Source organism: Drosophila busckii, chromosome X, assembly GCF_011750605.1.
Source record: "Drosophila busckii strain San Diego stock center, stock number 13000-0081.31 chromosome X, ASM1175060v1, whole genome shotgun sequence".
NCBI classification, from domain to species: Eukaryota; Metazoa; Arthropoda; class Insecta; order Diptera; family Drosophilidae; genus Drosophila; species Drosophila busckii.
In genome coordinates, this window is record NC_046608.1 from 18290064 (window position 1) to 18312028 (window position 21965).

The following is a 21965-nucleotide window of genomic DNA, read 5'->3' on the forward strand; positions in this document are numbered from 1 at the left end:
AATGCAACTCAACAGCAGCTTTCAAAGCTCAACACTGCTGCATGAACACGACACTTGCATGAGCTTTTATCAGCATGAACTTTCACACTACACCGCATACACACAATTCAAACAAAAAACTTCAAAAGCTTTAGCCAAGACAACATTACATTGCATGCCCCGTATCAGACTTTAACTATTGCTATATATTTAAATCACGCATACGACCCATAAGCTCTAACATGTGCGCCTCTTCTTTTTACAGGACAATGACAGCAGTATGCTTTGTATGCAATCTACCCATCATGTCCCATCAGGTGGGCCTGGTGTGGCAGGGCGGCAACGGTTGGGACGATCTCGTCCGCGAGCAAGTAAGTAAAATAACAAGCTTATGTCAAAAATACTGCACTCAAAAATCTGTAAAAATAAGCTAAAGTGTATGGTTAGGTTGGCTCAACAATTTAGTTTAGCTAAAATCATAAGTTAAGATACAGCATCAGTTTCAAAATTTGCCCCCTTTGACTTACTTCTGTCTACGCGCATGCCAAGCTAAGATATTTATATCTGAATAAACATTGCAAACAATAATTGCAAATCAAAGCTAAACAACTACAACTTTTTATAAAATCACTTTTTTTTGTGCAAACCGCTTGAATCAGTTTTAAAACTTTACATAAATTCCTAAAAAAAAAAGTTGAATTATTGCCTTAAAAAATATTTTAGAACATTATAATAAATAATATAACTTGTTCTTATCCTTTCTTTGTTAACATAAAAATCCATTTAACAATTTAAGCTTGAAAATTCGAAAATTCTCGTTGCTTACTTATCGATTTAGCGATAAGCTTGCAATCGATCAGTATTATTTTGATTACTTGTTTTTTATTTTTTTCAAACAAGTTGCCATTGCTTTTTAATAAAAACAATACTTAATGACTGTTTATTTTAGTTGGAAGAGTCGACCATACGTCAACGACTTGGCGGACGTCGCGATTCAGCCGCACAGATTGGCACACCACCGAGCACTTCCCCGCCGCCGGGACTTCAGCGTCGGCGTCGCAGCTCTTTAGCGCAACTAACGGACATACTGCGCGAATGGAGCGGCGGCGGGCCGTCCAAGGCGCAACAACAACAGCAGCAGCAGCAGCAACAACAACAGGCCGCCGCTGCGGCCGCTCGCAACAAATCCGCAACATTGAATCGTCGCGAAACGCTCGCCGATTTGGCGCGCAGCCTGCCCTGGCGCACGTCCACCACCGATTCAGGCAACGCTGCCGGCAATACAAGCTCAAACACCACATACGTTACGCCCCGCAAACGTCGCGAGTCAAGCGCCGACTCCGGCATACGCAGCATGCGCTCGAGGCGCGACTCAAACACCGCCGAATTCGTGCGCCACTGGAATCGACGCGAGAGCACAGTTGAGGAACAAACCAGCACCATGGTCGTGCCCGTCGTTGTAGAGTACACGGCCACTAAAAGCGTAAGTCGGAAGAGCTAGAGATAACGCTCAGAGTAGAGCTAGATGAGAGACTGTCTAGAACTTCTACAATTCATAAATATTTTGTTAGTGCAGCAGTAAAGAATTTGCAAGCATGTTAGCTAACATTAATGTTAAATAACATTTTGTATAACAGTTTGACTTTTGATAAATTTATTTAAGCTAATTTTGAGCATAGACATTAATGTTATAATAATTTTATATAACAGTTTGCGTGTGATTTGTGTATGTGCATTGTTAGTTAGTGCAGCAGTTAAGACTAACATTTTGTATGACAGTTTTGATATTTTGTATAACAGTTTGACTTTTGGTAGACATTTATTTAAGCTAATTTGGCAAGTGTATGTTAAAAATTCCTGTTACCAATTGTCTGTCCAAACTGTTGTGCAAATTTAAAGAATTGTATTGTTGTATAACAGTTTTGAGTGATTTTGTGTAATTGTGTATAACAGTTAGGGTAAGCAATTTGTGCGGCATTTGTCGTTATGCAAATGCTGTTCGCAATTGCTTTCCAAGACTGTTGTGCAAGTCTCCAGATTTGCAGCCAGTGTATAATATTATAAAAACTGTTATAAAAATAGAAATGTTTGCGGGGCAGTTTTGCAATCTATGCTTGTATTAGTGTTTGTGCTTAGAAAGTGAGTTAAGCTGTTATACATACTGTTATACTGTTATACAAACTGTCATACTGCAACTAAAACTCGATTTATAACCTACCTAAACCGAAACTTGATCTCTCTTTCTTTCACGCACGCACTCCTGCCTGCCTGACCGACCGACCTGCTCCTCCTTCCACTTTCCACATGTGCAGCCCTCGCGACGCGGTTCCGGCGAGAGTTACTTGTCAAGCAGTCGACGCGACAGCAACGTAGCCGGACGCGTAACGATAACACCACCACCACCACCCCGCTATCAAGTGACCAAGAAGCGTGACTCGCTTGCCGCACCAGAGTTTCCAAACTTTCGCCAAGAGCAGCGCCCCTCCACCAGCTCCGCCGGCTCCTGTTCCGACTCTGTGCCACTAATCTCAACCAGTGCTTATCACCATCAGCAGGTCGACTCCGCCTGCCAGGCCCTACCGCCGCCCACCATCATCACCAGCTCGGTAACGCCGCCAGCCACAAGCCCCACAGCGCCCAAGGGGCGTCGCGACTCGACCACCCAATGTGGCCGCGTCAATCGCCGCGACTCCAAGGCAGGCATTAGTCCGGAGCGTGCGCCACGTCTACAGCGTCTGCAGCGCCAGGCCACAGCATTCGACGAGAGTTGCATACCCGGCGGCGGCGGCAGCGGCCGTCGTGGCTCTCAGCCAGCTCTCAGCCCGGATCCACCGGACGATTGCGAGCGTCGCACCTCACGTCGGGACTCACTTTCGCCCGACAGCGCCTCGCGCGGTGGCCGCCGTGATTCGCGCACTCATCTCTCACCGGACAGGTCACACGAGCGGGACGGCAGTCCGCGTCGCCACACGCTGCGTCGCCAGAGCAGCTCGGCAGCACGCTCGACACGCTCGCCCGACTCCAACAACAGCTGCGCCAGCTCACGCGATCCCAGTCCCTGCTCGCGTCCGCCGCCGCTGCCAGTCGTCGAGCAGAATCAACGACCCGCCATTCGGCGTCAGTCCACCACCGAGGAGATTCTCATTGCGCGCGGCTTTCGACGTCAGTCGACCACCGAGGAAATGATTCGCTGCCGTAACTTTCGGCGCCAGAGCTCCCAGAGCGATGATGTTTGCCGGTAAGTTAACTTTGTTAGCAGCTCAAGCTTGAACCATTGGCTCTAACTATTTATTTATTGTTGCAGTTATCGCGGACGCCGCGACTCGTCGGCACAAATAATTGATGGAACCATTGGCACCATGACAGTGGAAACAACCAGCACATTCTTCGACTCGAGTACCCAAACCGGTGAGTGCGAGTTCAAAATATTTTAGCATAAGAAAAGCAAGAAAAACAATCAACAAAGACAAAATTCTTATTACATTTTCCAAAGTAATTCAAGTTCAAAAATACTTGAATACATTAAGTTTTGAAATAATTAGCACATTCCTCGACTCGAGTACCCCAAACCCAAACAACAAACAAAGACAAAAAAGAACACAGAGTTCAAAAATTACTTGAATACATACAATTTTGAACATTTTGAAGCTTTGATTCCAATATAAGCACAGCCATTTAGACTTTGTGATAATTATATAGAAATATATTATATATATTATATAAAATATATAGAAAAGTGAAGTACTTAGTACATAGAAACTTCTAAAACGATACGAATTGAAACTTCTTGAATATTTCATTCACTACCTATTCGATTTCTATAAAATTTTATGAGCACTTTACTTGAACATCAATATTTAAAAATCCCGCTATGCGCGCTAATTTAAATATGAGCACAGCTGACAGTTGAAAGCACAAAGCGTTGGGAGCTTTCAAATCTACCGTTAGCAAAGCTCAACAGCTGTACTGTTATTATTGATTAAAATTCACAGCTGTTTGAAAGGATTCAAACTTGCTGTATGAGCAGAATGCGTGAATGAGAGAGCGTGTGACTAAAATAGCCAGATCTGTCGGGAAAATAGCAAAACCGATAGCAGTGCTGCCAAAAAATGCCGCTGAATAAAAGTTAGATTGGTTATAAAAGTGACTGCCATAGGCAAAGACTAAGACGCTAACATACATTTTGGTAAGCGCATATTACTAAGCTAATAATTTAATATAATGCTATTAATTGGAATTGTTTTTGGACAATAGCAATCTATTATAACGAATTTTGTTTGGGAATTTCATATATAATAGAATAGAGAATACAGAATACAAAAATATAATACGCGCTTATTTTTTTGCCTTTGCTTTGAAATCGAAGTGCCAGCACTTTTGTCGTTTTTTTTATTACACAAAGAGCGAATCTAAATCTAAGAGAGCAAATTGCAAGTTTGAAAGTCTCGGGGCTGTCAAACCTGCGCAGTTTTAATGCCACTGCACGAGTGGTGGCTGTCAAACGTTGCGAACTTAGCACGCACGTTTCAGTTCAGTCCTCAAATCAGACTTCGTTCTCCACTCGAACCAGACGGAACAGCAACAGCGGGAAATAAGGAAAAAGCCTCAGAAACCAGCAGCACATTGCCAGAGCAACACGCTCGTCGTATTCAACCAACAGCATAGAGCATTGAGACTGAACTCTAGAATTTTATTAAAAATATATAACAACAGATATATATACATATATATATTGGCAAGCTGAACAATAGCCAAGAAGCAATTGAGAGCTGAGACTGATTGCAACAAAGCGCGTCTCCAATTCGGAGTGATTCGCATTTGCGCTCACTAAATTCGCGCAGCGCAGCCCAGTGACACACTGAGCGCGCGCTTTCCCGCTTTTAATCCCAAGCTGTTGTTAGAACCAGCACCACGACGTCGCCGTATAAAGTGTATCTATTTTTTGCCTTAATTTTTGTTATTGTGTGTGAATGTTGTGCGCTGACCATAAATAATAAGCATACGCAACAGCCAACGTCGTGGCCGAGTACGTTCCGGGTGCAAACGGCGGCCTATCGGCGTCAAACCGCCGCGGCCGCCGTCAGCAGCACCACCACCCCCAACATCATAATAACCAGCACCACCAGACGACAACGCAGACCCAGCATTCCCAATCACAATCGCAACAGCAACACCAGCAGCAACTACAACACCACCATCAGCCCCAACAGCAACAGCAGCAGCAGCAGCAGCAACACCAGCATCAGCCCCGACGCCGCCGGCAAAGGCAACTCCTGTCGAGCAGCAGCAGCGCCAGTTCGAGCAGCAATCGTAGTCGGAGTGGTCTGTATATTCAAAAAGAACATATACCTATGCTATGTCTATATACTGCCCAAAAAATATTATCTTAGTTACTTAACCAACACACAAACCAACTACACTGTGCAAAATATAAGTGCATTTGATTTTCAAATGTGCCTCAGAATTATAGAAAAGTTGGAGTAGAGTCTGAGCGAATTCATTGTGCTTTAGCACTTTATTCTCTTTTATACAAACAATTTTCTATATTTTTATATTATTGCTTAGCAATTTTTTTTATTCAAAGCTTCAAACATTTCAAACAAATGTTCGACGGCAAAAATACTCAACTGATTACCATTTTTAGTTTTCATATTTCATGTCAATCAAATTAATTTTGAATATTCCAAAACGGCAATTAATGCGCTAAAAATATATAAGTTGTGCTTAAAACAATTTCAATTAATAGATTATTGTTGAAATTTGAAAATCAAATAAGTGATTTGCAAAAAAACTTTATTCATATTGCTTATGCATTAATATTATAGCTTGATTATTGCAAATGCATAAATAATTGTAGTAAGATTTGAACAGTGATATTTTTAGAGTTTATTTTTTTAGAATTTATTTTTCCTTTTTTATTTATTTATTTATTTGAAAATCAAACAAGTGATGAAACAATTCAAACATAAGTTAATGCTTTATTCATGAACATTATGAATGAATAAATTTCATAGCGTAATTAATGTAAATGAATAATTAATGTAGCAGAATATAGGATAATAACATTAAACATAGCATAGTAAACCGTGATTTTTTTATAAAGATTTGCGATTAATTTTTACATTTATTTTGCACTGTGTACTTATGCATATTAAACCCCAAAAAGCAACACACACAAGCACAAAAAAGTGAAAGCAGCAACGAACACACAAAACAAAAAAAAAAGTAGCAGCAAGACTGTTTCAGCTGTTGCTGTTGCCGTTGCCCCAAAATGTAGGCAATGCCTGAGTGACACACATATACAGACGCAAGGGAATGTTGTGTGCGTGTGTGTGTGTGTGTGTGTGTGTGTAGACGACAAAAGTTGCTCTGTTTACATTGAGTTGCGCTCACATTTTACGCTCTCGTTCTCACTTAACTGCTTTGGCGTTAAGCTCGCACCAAATGTATGTAACATTTATAGCTGTGTGTGTGTGTGTGTGTGGTGTTTGTATGGGTATTGAAGTTCAAAGTCCAGCTACAACGACATGTTAGATGATATAGTTGTGTTACACACACACACAAACAGACACACAGACACAGAAAATACGCGTAGAGTAGTCGCATTTCAAAAGCATTTCAAGCAAATGGCATCTCGAGTCTGTCGCATGGACTTTAATGAATGAAAGTACCTCGCTCACACTTGTCACACACAGCAATATGTGTGTGTGTGTGTGTGTGTGTGTTTAAATGAATGAGCGCTGCTCTTTACCGCACGCTCTGTCTCTTTTTTGCTCTTTATCTCGTATTATCTCTCGTTGTTATGAATGAAATGTGAGCAGAATTTTGTGCTTTTACTTTTGCATTTTTTGCAACAACAACAACAACGAAAGCAATAGCAACGAGTACTTGTGAAATGGCATTGGGGCCACTTCTGTTGCTTCTTTTGCTTTGCGCCACGCGCTGCACATCCCGTGGCATTTGAGCCATTTGATTGCCTCACTATGTGGCATTCAACAAGTTTCGTTTCGTTTCGTGCAACAAGCTTGCCACATTTTTATGATCCAATCAAGAGGCAACTTTGTTGCTGCTTTTCATATAAACATATATGTATATATATATATTCGCATTCAAGTGTAATTACATGCTACCTGGAATTGTCAGAGTCTTTGATTTCCCAAGAAATGTTCCACAAAGTGCTTTGCATAAAAATATTAGTTTGATATAGAGTCAACAGCAGCAGCAACGTTTGACCCAAAAGGGCATAGCAATGAAATTTTTTATTATTAATAAGAAAAATGATATAAGCATTTCAGTTGCAATTTTCTATTGTTTGTAGCTGTGCTACTAAATTTCAATAACTTAAAGATTTTAATTTGAAATCTTACAAACCAAATTTTAGAATGCGCAGCATATTTAAGCGACGGCAATTTAAAGTTACAAGCAAAAGTGAATTCTATGTTTGAATTGCACTTTGAGTTACTTTGAGCTTGATTCGAAATTCGGTGGCAATTATTTGTAATCAATTCAATTAATTGCAACATTAGTTCAGCTTGCAAATAAAAATTACGCATTATCATTAATTTTATAGCTGAAATACCAAAATGCAAGCGCACATGCAATGCAAATTATTTGTGCTTATCATGCATATTACGCATACGCAATGCTTAACGCGACACAATCGCGAGTGCGTGAACTAAAGCAGTTGCCAATCTCCGTTGCTCACGCTTACACATAAAAAAAAAGGAAAAGTAAAGAAAACGAAAAAAATGAAATTTACATGTAAACTGAAACTGAAAATGAGCGAACGCCTTTCAGTTTCGTTTATGAGCGCCCAATAACTTTATTGCATTTTACGCGCAAACTTAATTAATGCTCACACACAAATACATATGTATATATGGTTTATATACTTTTGTATATATATGAAAAAGAAGTGAAAAGTTAATTGAGTTCAGCTGCGCTTTACCAACAGCTGAGAGGTTTCGCCTTTGAGCGCAGGTGTGCGCTGGACGTTTAAAAATATATAACAAAATGCATTGACTGGCAATTGTGGCATTAAACTTGCAAATTGTTGCACGGATTTTGCACCCGCTGCGTGGCACGAACAAAATATTAATAATAATAACAATAAAACCACAGCACATGTCCAATATTCAGTGTCCGAGACTAGTAGCAAACTTTAGCTGCATGCAGCAAGTTCTCACGCTGATTGCAAACATGCAACAAATGCAACGTTTTGTTGTTAACGCTTTCAGGCGTTTACGGCGCAAATTTCTGGGTAAGCCTACAACTAAAACTTTTCGACTGGCCAAACAAAACTGTGAAAAGTTGTTTTTGTTTTACTGCAAAATTCTGCGAATTCAGTTTGCATTTTAATTAAAATCACTTGCCAGCAACAGAAGCAGCAAGCGGCTCAAAACTTTCTGGCTTGCAACTAACTGTGGCAAGCTATTACTTTGTCTGTAAATTGAAAATGTATGAAACTCAAACTGTGTGACATAAGCGGCTAAAATAAAGCTGCCAGCTTAACAATCAATACTTGCAGTAAGCTTTTAATATATTTTCACAGCTTAAGTCGCAGTCTGAGTAGTTTGTAATCTAATGAATTTAGTGCAACTATAACGTATACGCAATATTTGATAGTTGAATGCGTCATGTTCAGTTATGTGTGGCAATCTAAGCGTATGCTTAGCTATTTTTATTTTAACGTATACGTAATTTTATTTATTTTAACGTATACGTAATATTTTATATGTGGCATTCACTTTTGCAAACTAACGTTAATCTAAAACGTTTCAAATATTTATTTGTGCAGTTTATAACTATTAACGGTTAGCTAATTATTTATTTTAACGTATACGTAATATTTTTTGTATGTGGCTTTTACTTTTGCAATCTTCACGTATGCGTAATTTTTAATCTAAAACGTTTCAAACATTTATTTGTGCTTTATATTTAGCTTACAACTTTTAACGAATTGCTAAAAATTTATTTGTAACGTATACGTAATATTTAAACAGCAATTTGCCTAATTTGTGCATAGATAATTTATCACTTGCAAGTGTCCAATTTTGTTTTTTTTTTGTATTTTGTGTCTGCCGTCGGCAATTTGAAGTTGAGCTGAAGTCACCTCTGCCTAATGAGTTTATGGCTTTAAGGGTCAGCCAGCACTCTAGTTGAAGTTAATTGAGATGCCGCAAAACTGATAAGAGCGACAGCCAAAGCAGCAAAAAGAAAAACGTGCCTTTTGTCCACAAGTCAAGGTCATGGGGCTTTATTAATAAGGCCAAGGACTAGAGAACTGCGCGACTGCGAAACTGCGAGACTCTGAGACTCGAGACTGTAATTGATTGATTATGGTTGATTGATTTATGCTTGACTCGAGTTCAATTAACAGAGACAAGGCTACAAAACAAAATGGTCTTCGTCAAAGACGCGTCTTGATTGATTTGTTAATGAGGCCGCAAGCAGCAGCAGCCCAAAACTAAAAACCAAAAACCAAAAACAAAACTGATTGATGGCATGAAATGAAAGTTAAGCGCGCCAAACTGCTGCAACAGTTTATGTTGATTGGGCCACCCCCTCCCCCAAGCCATATCCATCAAAGTTTAAGAGCCATTCGGCTTGCTGCCGTGTGGCATGTTGCAAGTGTTGGCTGCCACAATTTTGACATCTATCAGCAGCACCTGTTTGCAGTTGTCGATGTAACAAGCTCTCGCTCTCGAGCTGTAAATGTTTGACAGCCACAACAGAACTAAATAAAAAATATAGCAGCTACAAAGAGTGAGAGAGAGAGTGAGCGAGAGCGAGAGCACACGCAATCTATTATTGCTATTATTATTATTTTTGGCTATTTATTTATTTTATTTTGTCGCCATTTGTTGAGCGGGCGCTCAGCGAATTTACCAATTTCCTCAATTGTTCTCAGTCCGAGGCCTGCTGTCATTATTTATGTGTCTGTGTGTGTGCGCTGGACAGTTAGCTTATTTTTTTCTATTAGTCCTGCGAGCCTGCTGGACAATTATTTGAAAGCTTTATGTCACACAAGCATACGTGAGAAATCGAATCGAAATTTGTCACAGACGCTTTCTCTTCAATTGACACAAAAAACAAAAATAAAAAACAAACAGAAATTGAAAAATCCACAAACACAAGTAATGGTGACTAATGTAACTTAAGTGTTTATTTTTAATATCGATTACTTAACTATAGAATCTTTGAAAACCATTCCAATATATTAAAAGTATTAAGCTTATTATTCGCTTAAGTGCAATATTATAATTCGTTATATCGAGCATTAGTATTCAACTTTTATTTGTATATATTTATTTATTTACTTATTGCTTGCGGCAATATTAATTCATTATTAACTACAAATTGCGCAAATATAAATATCAACAGCAAATAAATAGCAAAATTGCTTTGACAAAATTAATTTCAATTGCATTTGCATTTGTAAAATTCTTGCTAAATTCATTTTCAATATGAATTTTTATATTTTTCATCAGAAATTCATTTCAAAATAATGTTTAAAGCCAAACGTTAATACAAGTAAAATTCTGACTAATTGTAGCTTAGCTTGGCTAAGCTTACTTGGCTGTTGATTTAGGGTTACAACGCTGATATGGCAGTGGGTGTAGCACACACATACATATATAGGGGTTAACAAATAGGGGTTATGGCCAAGGCTAAGACGCAGCGCTTTAGCTTTGGCTCAATTAACAGCGTTTACAAATAGAATGACAGGCTAGTCGTACAGATTCATTAAAACACATAAGAACAGCAACAAACATGCTGGACATACGTGGCACACCCAACACACACACACACACACACAGAGAGACACACACACACACTTACTTAGAAAGAGCAAGTGCAAACAGAAAAGCAGTTCAAACAAAAGCAACATTCATGGCACCAAAGGGGGTCTCATTATGTGCGCCAAGCACTAGTCTGTGTATGTATGCGTGTGTGTGTGTGTGTGTGTGTGTGTGTGTGCGTGTGCGTGTGTGTGTGTCTGCATTAGTGTGTATATTTTAGTAATTTGGATTAAACATGCTGAGTCCAGTGCGCCGCAAGACAGCAGGCGACGACAATAGAAAATCACCTGAAACCATTAGGCGAACGCCAGCACTATGAAACTTAAATGGCATGTGTGTATGTGTGTGTGTGTATTTTTCTATATATATACCCTTTAGTACGACTCACTAGCTATTAAGCTCACTAGTTTAACAGCCTTGCTTAGCCGACTAGCAAAACATTGTTGAAATAGTTCATAGACATCAACTATTTATTCACCAACATGCAACTGCTTTGTTGCTTTTATTAAAATAATCAACAATCGTTGTTGATTCCGCTTCATTGGTGAAATAATAACACCAAGAATCAGCAAATGCTAGCCAGATCTACTCAAATGTTATGTTATAATTCCATTCACCAATTGTATTACTCAAACTTTAGTTCTACATAAAGAAGAATTAACATTAATTGGTGTAGCTAACCAACTAAATCACCAGCACTACTGATAACTGCTTGAACAATAATTCTGCTATATCAAGCATTGATGTATTTATTTTATTAATGAATTTCAATATCAATTAGTAAAAGTTGTGCTGCAAGCTTAAGTTATAATTCTACTTCACCAACAAAATCAACAATTGCTGACCCGTCTTAGTAACGACTAAAGTAATAGTTCTAATGTATTTAATTAAATTTCAATTGCATTTCCATTAATAAAAGCCTTACTTTAAGCTTAAGCTATAATTCTAAAATAAGTGGGCATTGGTGTATTTAATACACCAACAAAATCAACAACTGCTGACCCGCTCTAGTAATGGGTTAAGTAGTAATGTATAACAATTAGTAACAGCCTTGCTTAAGTTATAACTGTCTTTGGTGTATTTAATACACCAACATCATCAACAATTCTTAGCAGCCGTACTGCAGGGTTAAATTTGAAATCCAGCAGTGCGTAGCATTGATGAATTCACTGAATGAAATCAGAAACCGAATCATCAACCATTTTGTAACAAGCTGAACTAAAGGGTATAAACATATATGTAATACATATGTGTATATTTTCTTTCTTTCTTTCTTTCTATTCCTTTTTTCTTTTTGTGCGTGCTAGCATTAGCGTTTTTGGTGTTGAAGTTTGAAGTTATTGCCTGCGTTGTGTGTGGGCCCCAGAGCACTGTAGTTAGTTCTTTTCTTTTCTTAGTTTTTGTAGCTGCTGTTGTTGTTGTGTTTAACAAACGTTAAGAATTTAATTAAGTCTCGTTGGCGGCTTGCGCTCTATAAATGCGTAAATGTGCTCTACATATTTATTTCTATGTATGTGTGTGTGTGTTAGCGGCATTGTGTGGGCGTTTAGCTGACTCTGCTGGCAATGCTAATGAAAGTCGTTGAAAAGAAATATATATTTAGTTAACATGAATTAGGTTGAAGCAAGCAGCAACAAAAGCAAAAATTATTTTCATTTAATTGAATTTCTTTTGCAGTCTCGAATAAGTCGTAGCAAAAAATATATATTTATTACTAACATTAGTTGCATTTCAATTGTTATAAGCATAACAAAAGTAATTATAAATAAAAACATGAGCGCAAACAAAAAAGTAGTAGCAACAAACAGTTTTTGGATTAAAATATAAATAAACTTTGCACACTGATTGGAAATAAGATACAAGTCCAATTAGTTGTGCTTTTATTTTAGTTTTACATGAAATTGATATGTTGAGCACTTTTATTTTTGTCTATGATTTCGATACAAATAAAATAAAATCGCTGCTTGGCTTTGTTTAGAAAAGTTTAACAGCAACTTGCAGTTTAGATGCATAAATGTTGTTAATTAAATAACTGCTCGTTTAAAAGCAATGCAAGCTGTCAGTCAATGTAAGTTCAACACTTTGCTAATTGCTTGGCAAAGCAGCTTGGGTGGGTTGGGGTGCTATGGAAATAATTACAAAACAGTTTACTCAATAAAATTCCAAATGATTTAACTACAACAAGCAAGCGACAAGGCAAAGGCGATGACAAGCGCCAAAGCCAAGCCAAGCCAAGCAAGGATATGCAAGGATGCATGACCACACTGAACAGTGTAAGGGCGCGAAAGCGAAAGAGCATGAGCAAGCGCAAGAAGTTGGGAAAGTAGAAAAGGCTTAGCTGACATTGATTGAGCGAGGGCAAGTCTGAGTTTAAGGCCAAGCCACAAGGATGTGCGCGCCTGCAAAAGCAAAGATTGAAAAACAGCCAAAAGAGCGCGCGCCTTAAGAAAGGGAGAGTGAACAAGCTTAGCTGTGTGTGTGTGTGTGTTTGGTACATTGACACTGTAGAAAGAGTTGCGTTTGGGGGCAAGCATATTAAAGTCACATTTGCCACAAAAAGAAAACAAAAGTTTGCAAGTTTTGAGTGCTTATAATGCAATATTTATTGGCTTAGCGCGCAGCTTTTGTTGCTTTAAGATTTATGCGGCGTATGCGTAATATCACAAAAATCACTACTACACACTTGCAATTTAACATGGAAAAAACTTGCGCAGAGCATTTCAAAACTAAATTAACTTTTGTTACACTTTCGGGTTTGCCTCAAGCGTGCGTATGTATGTGTGTGTGTCCCTTAAAAAGTTTTTATGCAAATTTGCCAACTTGCTGACTAGCCTTCAAATGCGCACAGACACACACACACACACTAATGTATTTATTTATATATATATATATTATATAGTTTTTGAGCAGCTGTCTTAAGTGTCGTCGAGAGAGTCCTGTCTGCCAATTACACATAAATATCACATAAACTATCTAGAGACTGCAGCCTTTCATTTTATTGTATTTCATTTAAAACTTTTACGCACAAATGTATGCTAAAGAAAATTCGCCTGAGAGTTGTTTGCAATTTTTACAAGTTGCCTACTCCCCTCTACAAATTTAAGGCTGAAAATATTTTGATACAATGAAATTTTGAAATACAACTTTGTTTGCATCTTTTATGATTATCAAGCGATTTATTTCAACAGCAATTTTATTAACTACTGTGAGCAAAGTGTTTTGAGCCTCTCTGTGCTGCTGCTGCTGCTGCTGTTTGTTTTATAATGTGTTTCCGCTTGGCTGATTCATTTAATTATGATTTCCGTGCAGCATGCGACATGTGTAAGCGACACACACACACACACACATACGATATGGGCTATTTGATTGCTGACACTGCCACGCCTTTTATATATATTTTTTTTTTTTTTGTTGCTTGCCTGTGCCCCAAAGCGTAAAACACATCAACAGCCATTCATCAACTTAACAAGCAAAACCATTTTTGCGCTTTTCCCTGGCGTCAGCTGTGCGCCCCTCGCTGTGGCATCAATTTGCTTGTATTAGAAACTCATTTCCGCTTTTAATTGAGTCGCTGTCGCTCGCTCTTAACCCTTTGGGCGCTGCTGCGTTGTCTTTACTCTGTGCCGTTATGCAAATTAATGAGCTGCCACGCCCACAAATCACACTGCCCACTCACTGCTGTTTGTCTGTTTAGATTTTGCAGCCGCCGTCCCGCCCCAAGCATATTGCATGCATTTCTATTATTCTAGCCTCAATTGTCTGTCTGTGCTGAAATTATAAACCTCTGCATATATTTGCTAGATAACAACAACACATGTCCGAGTGTCCGAGTCGCAGCTATTCACGCTTCAATTGCTAATTAGCTTATGAGCTTAACTCAAGACACTAACTTATCAATTGCACATCATACAGTGCTGCCAAACAAAAGGCTTTGATAATTGGCTAAAATTGCAGGCAATAGAACAATAATGTGCTTATATTCGAGTCCAAGCGAATGCATTGCAGCCTAAATTTCAATTAATTTGAACAGCAGCTACTTTGATATGCAGTTTAAGTTGTGGGTGCAGCAAATTTCAATTGATAATTGGTTTATTATAAACAAAAGAACAATAAGACGTCAAATTCCTGGAAATTTCCTTAGTGCAGATTAATTTCCATAGGGCAAGTGGTCAATGCTAAGCAGCTTTCATTGTTTATTAGTCGCCTGTTTAAGTTTGATATGAAGCTTAGATTTAGATACAAAGGCCAAAGTGCAGCAAATTTCAATTGAAAATTGGCTTATTATAAACAAAAGCACAATAAGAACAATAAATATAAAAGCAAGTGGTTAATGCTAAGCTCCTTATACTGGCACCTGTTCCAAATTGATATAAGGATTAAGTTATATTCAAAGGCTGAGGCGAACTATTTCAAAAGGTGCAGCAAATGTCAATTGATAATAGGCTTATTATAAACAAAAGCGTCAAATAATTCAAGCAAATTTTAGTGCCGACTAAATATAAATTAAGCAATGCTAAGCTGCTTTCAAGCTCATTGCCTGCCTGCTTAGCATTGATATAAAGATTAAGTTATTGCTATTGAAAGTCTAAGGCAAACTTTTGTTAATAAGCGTAGCTGCAACAATTTTCAATAATAAGCTCATATGAGCTTAGGCGCTGCTGCTCGCTTCATTGTTTATTGTTTATATAAAGATTGTGTGCACTCAAGCATTTAGATTAATAACAATTACATACAATAAAACAATTTAATTTAAACAATCATTGAAGCTTTCAAATGCTTGGCTTAGCAATTTGGCAAATCTAAATTAAAAGCAAGCTTAACTTGGCTTCCCAATGCTCTCAAGTTCCAAGTTTCAAGTCATAAGCACTTACATATTGTTGGGAAAATTCGTGCTGTATAATTTTCATGGGAAAACTTGTAACAAGTTTCTTAAATATTTTCGCTTGCTCAACTATAAACATAACAAGTGCTGCGGAACCCACTACAACAGCATTTGGGTCTTGAGCAAAAACTAAGCCAATGAATGTCAGCGTAGAGAGCGTAGAGAGACTGAGCGGCTGCTTGAGGCTTTTGTGGGTGGCAACAAGTTGAACAAAATTGCATTGTCAAGTGCAGAGGCAACTACTGTAAGTTTTTGTTCAAGTGAAAGTGAGCGACAGAAATTCTACAAAATAAATAAATAAGTAGCTTGAAATTTTTTTTTAGTTTTTTATCTGCATATGACTTTGATAAATGGCAAAGCTAATGAGCGAAATAGCAAAATGAAATGGCAAACTTTTGAGCTTTAAATTAAGCGTAAAGCACTCAAAACAATGACTGCCTAATGGCTCGTGACTGTCAATTGAAGCTCAAGCTCAAATTAACGCTCAAGTGGTGCAAAAGGGGTTTGGTTTGGTTTGGTTTGGTCTGCTGCTGGTTTTTCGCTCGCTCTCTGCAACAAATTGTTGCATATGCATTGGCTCTGGGGCATGCCCCACTGCCCCGTGCACTTAATTGAGCGTGAATAATGCTCAGCCACATGAGCAGCCACGCCAACAATGCAAAGCGCAAAGAAATATGAAAAGCAAATAAAATGTATAGAGAGAGTGAAGAGTGTGGAGAGTGGAGAGCGAGAGAAAATGTAGCACAACTTTTTTTATATAGAGCGAAAGTTGAAACGTTGAAACCTTAAGCTCAAAGTTAAAACTAAAAATTGCAAAAGGCAAAGCTGCAAAAACTCATTTGGGTTAATGCACAAAAATTATAAAAGTTACAAAGCTGTAGCTATGGCAAACTGAATTTTAAATGTTGATAATATTTCGTAATATGTGCTAATTATAAAATGAAAATTCAAAGTGTATAATTGTGAACAATAATATTTCATAGAGTTGAGCATAACAACAACAAAAATGTAACAAAGCTGTCATTATGCTGCCCAACGACTTGAATACACACACATACAAACGCACACTACTAGTTTAAGCTGCATTGTCTTTCATTTGCAGCAACCTTATAATTACACACATTGGTCGCTGGAGCTCGGGATAGCCAGTAGAGTGTGTTACAAGCTTTGCATTCACACTCTCTGGCTATCTCGAGGCTTTCGATCAAGCTACTCATCAGCGTGTAGCCATTTTGGGGTTTTTTTGTTAGAGTTAAGAGTGTTTAGTTTTTAATTAATTCGTTGGCAGCGCAAAATCTGTGTGTGACCCAAAAAAGTATGCAACATAAATACCAAGGACACACACTGAAAACGGCACGTAAACGCCAACGGCATAATGCGCCTTTTAATGGAATTAACGTGCGCAAAAATTGTAACGCAATCGCAGCCCACCCACCCACGCAGCCACCCACTCACTGCTAACCGCATTGCTATATCCAAAGACACGTTCGTAGCTACAGCTTTAGCTTTTGCTATTGCCTTTTTTTGAGTTGAGTCTCTCTCTCTCTCTCTGTTGCTTGGCATTTATTTCAGCCACTTGTTGCCGTACAAAGTTAAAATTGAAGCAATAATTTATAAAAAATTAAATTTATTTATATATTCGAAATACGAAGCCACATTTATTTAAATGGCTAGTCAATATGGTACATAGAACATTTTTATAAATATGTCTTCGTGTGTTTCGAAGGCTGCAATGACTAAATTATAAAATGAACTAAAAAGTGACAAAGTGATAAAGTGTAACACAAAAAGTTTAACTATAACTAGTATATATTATTATATTATAAGCTCTTATGTCTGTATTCAATTCTAACATAAATTTCTAATGCAATTTGTTGTTTGTTTTCTGCTCTTTGCAGAGCCTTCACCTTTATATGATAATAATCACTATCATGAGGAATGTCTGCGTTGCAATTCTTGTGGTTTAAATTTGACCGGACCAAATCAGAAGCGTGCACGTCGTTTTAAGGTATGTACACACACACACACACACACACACACATGCATACAAAAGCGAATGCCCCAAAGCTCATTTAGCATGCATTTGCTCATTTGCTTGCAATGCGAAAAAGAAATACGCAACCAAATGCAAACAAAAACCAGCAACAAGCTAAACACAACACACACACACACATACACATACGTATAGTTAATAAACTCAATTACCGCTGATACTTGCAGCGAACGAAACGAACACAGCAAGCATCAACATTTGCTGCTGCATACTTTTGTGCGCAAACCCAAGCGTACAACATTTATTTATCATTTACAACCACAAAGCTCACATTTTCTCTCTCTGTTTTACGCATTTAGAACCAAATTTTGTGCGATCTACATTTCGCAGACGTTGCGCTAATGGAGTGCTCGGATTTTATGCAGCAACTGCGCAGCTTCAAGCCACAATCCTTGGGCTGTGCGGTCGCCAGACGCAAAAGCTCAACCACATTAATATTTCCACTGCCGCCGCAAGCATGTTCAGGTATGTACTCACACACACACCTACGTATTTCGCATCCACATTATGCCTTTTCGACTTTTGTCCGACTGACAAAAAACAATTGATGGCTCCCCAAGTGCAAATGAGTGAGCCGCGAGTCGCGCGCAAATTAAATTCGCTGCCTCGGCTCATGCAAAAAAGATAACAATTCAGCTTCGACTTGCATATATATATATATATATATATATATATATGGTATACATTCTTTATTGCTTACAATTTGTTTATCAAGTTTGCAATTGACACAGCAATTGGCAACCCCAAGCAATCAAAATTATAGAATTTAATTCGATTTACTAAGTAGAAAAATTGCATGCCCAAAGTTTGTAGATACAAAATAATTACAGTCCTATAGTTTATTCGATAAGAGTTAGTAATTGTAATCATTGCTTCTGAATTATTAGATTAGCTTTGTTTTAAAAGTAGCGGAATTTTTTCAGTTTTTATAATTGCTGCAATTATCAAAACTATTTTTAAGTAATTATATCAAAATTGAATTAATTAATAGCTAAAACTAGCTGATTTTTAATTAAATTCTGGCTTAATTCTATGCTCAAAAAAGTTTCTTATTGAGTCTAAATTGTTGGCTTTGTAATTTCAAAATAATTCGCTGCATTTAATTAAAATGCGCTTTACTTTAAGTTTTTTAAATAAAATAGTTAAATAGTTTAATATTTGACAAATTTTGTAGCAGATTGAAAGTCAAAAAAGTTATTAATGCAGCTGCTGCTTCATAAATATAAAATATAAAATATTTAACGCATAACTTTAAATGCACAAGCTTACTTAACTTGCTTATAGCATTGACTACTAAGCGCTTTGAATTTAATTTTAAAAGCATATGTTTTTGTATAAAGAAGAATCAGCGTAAAAGTTTTATTCTCTCTCCCTCTCTCTCTCTCTCGCTCAGTTTCTGTAGCTCCAGCACTTTCGATTAGAATTCTAGTTGTTGCATTAAGCAGACAAATTACTTAGCAGCAGTTTAAAAGCGTAGCTAAAGCAGCTGCTTACAACACACACACGCACACACACACACACACACATGTATAAGCGCATGCATAGACGCATATGTAAGCGTAAAGCTGACAACGGCGCCATCATTATAATTCAAATAAGATTTGCGCGCCTAGAAATCGCTTCAAGCAGCTAAAGAGTAAGAGGCAGACATTCAATGCCGCCAAATGGAGACACACACACACACATACAAAGCAAGCAAAAGAGATAGACAGCGAGCAGAGCAGTGTGCAGAACTTGAAGAATGTTTGGCATTTTCTTTTTGCACAATAAAGTTGTTCCAACATATTTGACGTTCATGTTCACACTCACACACACACACACACACACACACACAGTGAGAGGAAAGCAACGCGTTGCAGTGTTAAAAGGCGACGCCATTTTTACGCTGACATAAACTTTGAATTCAGTTGTTGCTCTCAGCACTTTAGTCTCATTTCTTATCTTATATAGAAATATTTTTTAATAAATATATATTTATGTTGTTCTTTGTTTGCTCGGCTCACCTTTGTACTGCATTTGCTTTGTGCGAACTTTGTTAACTGCAGCAAGACACGCACAAAGAAAACTCTTTTCATAACTGCCCCACGGCGTCAAGTCCTTTATATAGCAGCGGCAGTTATTTTAATTTTAATTTTAATATCGCGCTGTCAATGTGTCAAAAGTCAACGCAAGCAATTTCGCACATATATTTGTTGATTGAGGCAGATATCAGAGCCAGAGCCAGCGCCAGAGCCAAAGGCAAACAATGCAGCAGCTATGGCAATAAATGCAGCTCGTCGGCAATTCAATTGAAAATATTTTGTCTCCTTTGGCTGTCAGCAGTGTGCAAAGTAATAAAGTGAACGCTCAATGCACAATATGCGCAACTAATTATATGTGAAATGAATTTTATTTCGCGGCCAAGAGTGCAAAATATAAAAGCGCAGCATACTTTTTAGGGCTGTGATGAATTTTATTCACAGCTTGCTTAGGAATTAAAAATTAAGTTAGACTGCGTTTATGTAGACATGTCTGTGTGTATAAGCGTCTATATTTTATAAGCTATAGACAGCAAAGTTGTTGCATGCATTTAAGTTTTATTTTCTTTGAGTTTTAGCTGCGGTTTTGAAATTTGAAGTGCAAAATGCTATTTTCTCATGGAACCAAAAGTTAAGGCTATATGTGCATAATAGATTCATGCTCATATATCTATAATGTGCATTAACCTTGACTAAATGTTGCCACAGTCAACATATATAGCTAAAGTGTTGTGCTTTTATTTATTTCATATTAATAGTTAAAAGTGTTAACTAGTGTCGCTTAATGAACGTGAGTGAAAAAAATAATTATCAGCTTTTGTTTAACTCAAGTTATTTGTGCTTAGGGCGCAGCTGTTGCGCATTTTGCGCTTGCAGCGAGAGACAGCGCGTCAAATGCTTTTGTTGAGTGCATTTTGCCTCAAGTGATTTGTGTGGAATGCGTTGCGCATTCAAGTGGCAAGTGCAAGTTAGAGATAGGGATGGAGACTATTGTCAGCAGCTGTGGCTGCAATTTGTATGAGTAGCAAATAGAGTGGGGCGTTAGTTTTTTGGGATTAAAGTGGAGCATGAAATAGATTAAATTAAGTAGTAAATAAATCATTTGCATTACTGTTACCGATACACATAACGTATACGCCATGTAGGCGCTGCACGAAAAGAGCCAAAAGTAACATTTATGAGCCAGAGCTATAAACACGTACACGAGAGAGCACTAGAGAGAGAGAGAGAGAGAGAGAGCGAGAGAGAGAGAGATAAGTGTCTGTGTATTTGTACGTGACAATTAAATTTATGAAACTCTGCCCAAGGCACAACAGCGAGAGAGCGAGAGAGACAAAAGGCCAGAGAGGCCAGCTAAAGTTCAAAACAGTCAGCTTAGCAGTCAACTCTAGGGTTTGCCTAAGTAGACACACACACACACACATATATGTATAGCTAGACGCGTAATATGATAAACGCGTGACTGCGTCGCTGCTACGCTTAACTTTTTGTTTTTGAAGCCCATTAGCAATGACGAGGCATTAACTGCTAACAGCAGCAGCAGCAGTCAATGAGCCTCGCTGACTATGCTAAGCATTGCAACTAACTTAGACAGCTGAAGTGTAAAATGGCATTGCTAAATGAATTTATCAATTTATGCATCAAGCCATTCAACACTAAAGTTTTGAGCAAATGAAATTCAAATGCAGCTAACAATTCAAAATTGTTAGAAATACAATTTAAATATATATATATATTATATGAATTAATAAATTTAAGCATATGCTTGACTGAAATGAATTTGAATTTGCAATTGCAGTTAATTTTATATTTTGTTATGCGACAAGAAATTCAAAATTGTTAGTTAATCAAATTAAATTGCCATAAATAAATAATATATGAATTAATAAATATTAAGCATGTGCTTAACTGAAATTGATATTTGAATTGAACACTTACAGTTCATTTTATGTTTTTGTTATGCCACAAGAAATTCAAAATTGTTAGTTAATCAAATTGCATTAATTGCCAATACTTAAGCATATGTCTAAATATTTAATTCGTTCATTTTTTTTTTTTATTGTCCATTGCTCAAAGCTTTGCGTGCACTCACTTATTTAATCATTAACAATTGATTCAACTGAAAATGCTTAAGCAAAAAACAAACAATTACTTGGAAATTATTGTTATTGATGCTGTAGGTCGCTTCCGAATTGTTGTTGCTGCCTTTCAGTTAGTTGTTGAGCATATTT

At 37.6% G+C, this 21965-nt stretch overlaps 1 protein-coding gene across 5 annotated transcripts in view; it reads left to right on the forward strand.

The window, feature by feature from the left end:
* LOC108606541 overlaps positions 1 to 21965 on the forward strand; it is a 92765-nt gene that overhangs the window by 44500 nt on the left and 26300 nt on the right. For 3 of the 5 annotated variants that reach the window (XM_017996735.2, XM_017996733.1, XM_017996734.1), the window contains exons 2-7: positions 245 to 350; positions 929 to 1462; positions 2292 to 3217; positions 3284 to 3387; positions 17562 to 17671; positions 18016 to 18181. In XM_017996735.2, the coding sequence (XP_017852224.1) occupies positions 245 to 350; positions 929 to 1462; positions 2292 to 3217; positions 3284 to 3387; positions 17562 to 17671; positions 18016 to 18181 (1946 nt within the window). The remainder of the gene's footprint in view (positions 1 to 244; positions 351 to 928; positions 1463 to 2291; positions 3218 to 3283; positions 3388 to 17561; positions 17672 to 18015; positions 18182 to 21965) is intronic. The other 2 variants (XM_017996738.1, XM_017996739.1) reach the window with 2 other exon arrangements.